The 7,007-nt window shown below is 43.9% G+C and overlaps 1 protein-coding gene across 1 annotated transcript; it reads left to right on the forward strand.

Annotated features, from left to right (window-relative positions):
- Nucleotides 1-545: 545 nt before the first annotated feature.
- LOC123402118 (protoheme IX farnesyltransferase, mitochondrial-like) lies at nucleotides 546-5,659 on the forward strand. Its single transcript, XM_045095999.1, has 7 exons — nucleotides 546-943; nucleotides 2,369-2,498; nucleotides 2,738-2,875; nucleotides 3,001-3,134; nucleotides 4,566-4,691; nucleotides 4,809-4,912; nucleotides 5,024-5,659. Exons 1-7 carry the CDS (start codon nucleotides 675-677, stop codon nucleotides 5,419-5,421), a joined length of 1,299 nt encoding a protein of 432 aa, XP_044951934.1. The 5' UTR covers nucleotides 546-674; the 3' UTR covers nucleotides 5,422-5,659.
- Nucleotides 5,660-7,007: the final 1,348 nt, after the last annotated feature.

Consider the following 7,007-nt stretch of genomic DNA (forward strand, 5'->3'; position numbering starts at 1 on the left):
CGGAAATCTGGGAGCTCAAGGTTGCCGATCCGCTGGCAACAAGGGTGTTGGGAGAGGTGGACATCGCGGCGAGGAGATCGCTGCGAGGGATTGAGGATGTGGACGTGCGTCGAAGACTAGGCTCTTGTTACCATGTCAAAACACAAGATAGATTGGATCGCTCATCCAAACAGATGGCGCAGGCTGCTATTTATATTCAGAATACAATAACCGATCATCTACAACAGAAAGATATGTCGGTTATAGATATGTGCGTGATGTATAAGTTAGCTAACAATATCTAACTAGCTGCTAGATACTAATAAACCATAGCTATCATGTATATCTGCCAACAAACCACGAGGGTATTTATGATATATTTTGATGCTCCCTCCGTCTAAAAATAAATAAATGTGTTAAGCTTAGTACAACTTTGTACTAGAGTTGGTACAAAGTTAAGAAAGTTATTTTAGGATAGAGGGAGTATGTTTGACATATTCAGTGGCTTGATTTGAAGACCGCTCTTTTGCTAGTCATTCCGAAGAAAAAAAAGAAAAAAAAGAAGATTAAAAGAAAATAAGAAAAAGAAAAGAAAAGTGAACAACCGGAGTTCTCTCGACAGCTCCACCTCTTCGGCCGAAGTCGTCCACCAGATCTTCCCGGCCTCCTCGTCGCTCGTCGTCGCCGCCGCCGCCATGTGGAGAGGCGGCGCCATCGCCGCCTCCGCCGCGAGGGCTCTCCGCTCGCGCATGCTCGGCGACCCCGTCCACCACCCCTCCACGGCCATTCTCCCAATCCCTTCGGCGCGCGCCGCCTCCTCGGCACCCTCTGCTGCCTCCCCTGCGCCCATCGTCGCTGAAGCGGCGGCCGCCTCGGTGGCTGTTTCTTCGGGGGCCAGATCCGCCTCCGACGTGCTGCGGCACTACGGGGCGTGCTACTGGGAGCTCTCCAAAGCCCGCCTCAGGTGCGCGATTCGCTTCCGTTTCCCTTCGGAAGACCACTTCTGTTCTTGCAATTGATGTTTTTTCAGAATGAAATAAAGATACGCTCTTCAGTTCTTGCGGTTAAATTCCGAAGAAATGAACTTTACTAACTTCGTGATTTAGGGTCTATATAACAGTTAAGCACTAACTCATTAACGTTTATGCGCTGTAGGATCTACTAGTATGCTAAATTGTGAACCTTGGGCTCCGTAATACTGGCTCTATGAAATTAACTTCGGATGCTGTTCAGCAAACATACGACGCTGTGTGACAAACTAGCTACTGTAGCCCTTTTGGTTATGATGTAGAAATGGAATTGTAAGTGTACTGCAGACTGCATAAGTGATAAGTCACGCCTCTTTTTCTTATAACCATGACGATGGAAACCCCAACTTTCTTGATAAGCAAAACTGCATTCAAGTTACCTTAACACACCAAATAGAGGTGTGATGCAGTAGATGTCTTTATACTTAGGTTCATTTGACACAGGATCTCTTCTCTTCTTTCTTGTTCTTGTTTTTGCCTCACCATTTAGTTTTATTGTGCTTTTGGAACCATGTACTGAAATGTTAGGGTTTGGCCAAAACTTTTGCATGCAGTGGAGATCCTAGATAGTAGATAGTGGCCGCTACCAAATCATTACTGTATTGGTCGACCCACCTTGACAATGTATGCATAGTGGTCGATTAGTGGTTTAGTGTGCCTAAAAAGCTAAGATGATCTTTATAGCGGTAAAAATGAACTATAATTTAATTATTTCCTGTATGTTTTTGTCATAAGGTGTTTAGTATCGTTAGTTTTTTCCATTCATCAGATTTTATAAATTGCAATTGCACTTGACTTCTAGCAATCTGTACTCATATGATAAGATATGAAATATCCCATATGTCTGTAGTCCAAATGTTCTGTTTGATGTTCTCTTTAGAATTCATATTGCACATACGGTATTTATGTTCAATTGTTTGTTGAACCACATGGTACCCCTATTTAGAATGGGGAATGCAGTTCATAGGCGATTGAAAGTCTGCTGTACCATCTAACATCCATTATGACTTCTTTTTGGCTAGAATGCATAAATTGAATTGAGAGTTTGATACAATACCTCAAAATTTAATTAGTCAAAATCTCTCAGACAGTAGGCATAACCATCTATTCTCCCTAAGAAAAATGCTAGTTTTAATGCCTTCTTTGGTGAAATTGTTCTGTGGGATTTGGCTTAATGTATGTCTGGAGAGTGGACATATGGGTGAATATATCTCCCTTGGGATACATTCAGACAATATTATGATTTTGAATTTGCCATGGTCTGTGTCTTGCATCTTGGAACTCCTTGTAACTGACGAATTATCTGTCCTCTTGTTGCATTTCTTGTATTTGATTGTACGCTCCGTTTTTATGCTATTTAGTGCACTTGTTGTGGCAACATCGGGGGCTGGATATGTGCTCGGGAGTGGCAGCATTGTAGACATTGCTGGACTTTGCTACACGTGCACTGGCACCATGATGGTTGCAGCATCTGCCAACACTCTCAACCAGGTATGTGCTTGTTTTTTGGGGTAGCCTTTTCCATTAGCATGATGGTTAACCAAACCAATATGCACTGTGTTCACATTCTTGCAATCCTTTTATGTTCATTGTCACACTTTAATATCAGGTTTTGAGAAGTTATTCTGATTTTCTTACATATTTACATTATATCGGGATTTATAGATATCAGTATACACCTGGTTATCAGCTTAGAGGCAATGAACTTGGTGCATCGACATCATTTTCAGGTGTTTGAGATAAAGAATGATGCTAAAATGAAAAGGACAATGCGACGGCCCCTACCATCAGGGCGTATTAGTCCTGTGCATGCTACCATGTGGGCTACAACTGTTGGAGCTGCAGGAACAGCATTATTGGCTTGCAAGGTTCGGCTCTTTGCCTTTTGCCTGTACTTGCTTTACACTTTGTTTTAAGTGTGTACGGCCACTGTAGTTGGTATAATGCTGTTATTGGAACTAAACATTAAGAAATTTTGGCAAGGTCTGTGCAGGCTAATGACTTAGCTGCTGGGCTTGCAGCATCCAATCTCATTCTGTATGCATTTGTATACACTCCACTGAAGCAAATACACCCTGTCAATACATGGGTGGGAGCAGTTGTTGGCGCCATTCCGCCACTTCTAGGGTATGTTACTGCTGAAGACACATTTCTGGATTGTCTAGGTGCAGGTTGAAGGTGGTATTTTGTATGTAGAATAATAAAGCGAGTGTATATTCTTCATCTCCTGTTTTAATTTCTTATTGTGCTCCCTGGTTTTAGTCATTTAATGGCCTGGCAACTGGAACAATCTGGTTTAGTACTGCCATGAAGATCATGCATGGCTCGGCGTATGGGATTGGGTAATAGAACATGGCTTAGGGAGGATGAATGAGGGGGGTGACGGATTGATATACTATTCTCTTATCGCGTGATTAAATGTGATACATGCTAGTCCTTTGTGCAGGACGAGCAACTTGATCCGCAAGTCGTATTTCAGTGTAGACCAAAGTTTAAAAAGGTGCTAGGCGCTAATTGTGAGTTTCACCAGTGCCTTGTGCTTTTCTGACCAAAGCGCACATTAACCACAATTAAGCGCTAGGTGTTTTATGATTTAATCTCAAGACCAAACCATAACTACCTTCCTAGTTCAGTTGAACTCTTCTTAATTTAACTAGCCTCTTTGTAATGGACCCAACTGTATCCAACAAGGATAATTACTAATTGAGTTACTCCTTTTATTAACTTTCCTATCTCTAGCATAATCTATCCAATGCCTTCACAGACAAGTCTATTTCCTGCTGCCTTATGCACCCACGGCCATAACAGACTCATCAGAATAAAGCAACATATACATGGTAGAGCCATCTGGGCCTACCAGTTTAAACACAGTTATGAACTACTTACTCTCAAATCCATAGCTGCTGACATAAGGCATCAAACTGGATGATACCACTGCCCTGGAAACTGTTTCAGGCCATACAGCAACATCTTAAGAAAGCAAATAAAAAAAAGGGTTGCTTATTGGCTCAGAGTCCGGTAATCCTTCAAGGAGAAGGAAAGTTCTAAATCTCCCATTGCCATTATAAAGGAAGGAGATATGAGAAAGTAAATTTATAACCGGACGCGACTCTTTCTGTTGCCTGAACCCTTCTTTTAGTGGAATGCTGCCATTATTGGACCGGAAGGTCTTTAGGGGCTGGGATGCACTGTTGTGCAGTTAAAGCAAACAGGTGCATTAGATGAATATGATGACTCAGATTTGAGAACTGGAATAGTTATTGGGTGTATGGTTTTTTCATCTGTACAGACTAATAAATTCAGAAAGAAGTGTCCTTGACCACAGCATCCAGCTATTTGTAATCACCTGCCTACATTTCTTCTATTCCATAAATCCTTCAGTATTTGTAGCATTGCTCTAATAGACTTCCTGCACAGGTGTAGAATATCATGCTTTAGTGCATCATGGCATACATATATTTTGTGTACCGTTGCACCCGTGTTTATTTATTGAATGAATATCAAAGGAGCTGTGCAATATGTTTACACGACATGTGGCCCTTATTTATCTTGATACAGGTGGGCAGCAGCAGCATCTGAAGTGTCACTCAACTCTATGATTCTGCCGGCTGCTTTGTACTTTTGGCAGTTACCACATTTCATGGCCCTTGCGTACTTGTGCCGCGACGACTACCTTGCTGGAGGGTAACTCAATTATTCCAACTGGTTACTATTTGCCAGATTAGTGTAGAAGTTCCACCAGAATGTTAACAGGTCCTAATTTGTACCCTTGACACTGTGATTGACTTCTTGTTGATTCAGGTACCGAATGCTCTCCTTTGCTGATCCTACTGGTAAGAGAACTGCATGGGTTTCACTCAGAAATTGTCTCTACATGCTGCCGTTGGGGTTATTCGCATATAACTGTAAGTACTAATCATATAGGTTATCTAGCTTCCATTTACTTCTACTTATAATAAAATACTCGGTCAAACTTGGGATCTTTCTTACTCATGGAACCAACTAACGCTTTGTAGGGGGGCTAACATCCGAATGGTTCAGTTTTGAAGCATCGCTTCTAACGACGGGCCTTGCCATTGGAGCCTTATCATTTGTGCTGGCTCCTAGTCACAAGAGTGCGAGAAGAATGTTCCATGGCAGTCTCTTGTATCTTCCTGCTTTGATGGCTGGACTTATATTGCATCGGCTGCCTAATGAACAGAAGGAGCATAACCACATCCATCAGACCAGCGAGATCGCCGGGGTTCTCCGTGGCACCGAGCTGTGGGACGAAGAAGGAGGTAGACAGAAACGGGAAGACGCGAAACATTCTCGTCGTGCTCAATCACGCCCTCCAGTTGCCTATGCTTCTGTAGCCCCATTCCCCTTCTTGCCTGTGCCTGTGTACGTCTCTCCACAAGCTCATGAGTTTTGAAAGCCTTATCCCAGCAGCCAGGGCTGCAACGGGCCAGCGTTCATTTCCCTTCCTTTTTGTCTGTCATTAGAAAATTCTTTTGCGTTCTTGACAGGAAATTTCCCCGCCCAGGGGAATTCCTCTCTGTATTGTTAAATTAAAATCTGAGAATAATGAACGCAATTTTTATTTGTAAGAAACCCATAAATTCAGCTGTTGGGCTCACGCTAGCACAAAATCGATATATGCTCCTCCGTGATATTTCAGAATACCTTGATACAGAGCTATGTAGAAGCAATATGTATTTCATGCTTCCACCGATGGTAGATGGTTGCTCGGGATTTGTTCAACCAATTTTGTTGGCAGGCTCATTTTTCTATGATTTTACTTCCTTTTAATTTGTCCTTGAGGCAGCCATGTGTATAAAATTTTCAGAACTAAATACGTTGAAACGAGGACTATGTGAAGCTTTTTAACACATGACACTATTCATCTTTCTAGACCATGAATTTATCATTTTTATATGGGTCACGTCTCGAAGTATTTTGGGCTGAAATTTTACAAACACACACGGATCCCATACTTGTTTAGTTGTATCATTTTTTTCAGATTTTTTGGAAAAAATATTCAAATTTCAATTTTTTCAAAAAGTTCGGCCTCCATGGCTTCCGGGAGCCAAACGTACGTTCTCGTATATGTATGTTTGACTTAAGTTATGTATTGTACTCCCTCTATTTTTAAATATAAAATCTTTTAAAGATTTCATTATAAATTACATACGAATGTATGTAGTCATGTTTTAGGATATAGATTTATTTATTTATTTTGTTCCGTATCTAATGTATTATGAAATCTTTAAAAAGTGTTATATTTAGGAACGAAGGGAGTAAGATATTTGACATATTAAACCTTCCGATTTAATAAGAACTCTCTACCCGGACTCGCATAAAACAATTTCTATACCCTGACAAGTGGTCCATCAAACTTTTCGCAAGAGGAAACACGATCTCGGCGCTGCGCGTGCGCCGCCCCAGCAGCGTCTCTTGTGGCTCCGGCTTGACGGGAGCAACGTCGGCGAGCCAGAGGAGCGGGAGCGGGAGCCGGAGCCGCCGGACGACGAGGACGTCGTCGACTCCATCCTCCTCGTCGTCCAGGAGTTGCCGCGACGGCGGAAGAAGGACGGCGGGGGAGGGTACTCGTACCTGGGTGTATTGTCGTCCTCGATGTGCTCGAGGACGGCCTCCAAGGTGCGCCCGGGGACGTCCCACCATCGGCGTCGCCCCTAGGAGAGGTGCCGGCCGCTGGGCTCGACCGGTGGCGGCGGGCTGGTCGGCGTGACGACAGTCGAAGAATGTCATCCAGAGCGCGCCGCTGTCGGGGACATACCGTGGGAGATTGTGCGAGATCTCTGGTAGGCCGGACGTGATGCGCGCAATCTCCGTCCGCCGCTCAGCTCCGGTGGGCGGTGGCGGCACCGAGACGCCGCCGACGCTGAGCCTCCAAGAACCCGGCACCCGCATGTCCGGCGGCGCCGGGTACTCCGCCTCGTAGAGGTGGCGGGCCTCATCCTCGCGGAGTACCGACGGCTGAAGCCATTGGCGGCATTT

The sequence above is a fragment of the Hordeum vulgare genome, chromosome 6H, assembly GCF_904849725.1.
Source record: "Hordeum vulgare subsp. vulgare chromosome 6H, MorexV3_pseudomolecules_assembly, whole genome shotgun sequence".
Classification (NCBI taxonomy): domain Eukaryota; kingdom Viridiplantae; phylum Streptophyta; class Magnoliopsida; order Poales; family Poaceae; genus Hordeum; species Hordeum vulgare.

Bases quoted from the DNA above. Each gene is read 5' to 3' on its own strand.
- LOC123402118 (XM_045095999.1), top strand. From the start codon at position 675: ATGTGGAGAGGCGGCGCCATCGCCGCCTCCGCCGCGAGGGCTCTCCGC. The intron at 2,499-2,737 runs GTATGTGCTTGT...CATCATTTTCAG, and splicing joins CTGCCAACACTCTCAACCAG to GTGTTTGAGATAAAGAATGA. The intron at 4,692-4,808 runs GTAACTCAATTA...TTGTTGATTCAG, and splicing joins GACGACTACCTTGCTGGAGG to GTACCGAATGCTCTCCTTTG.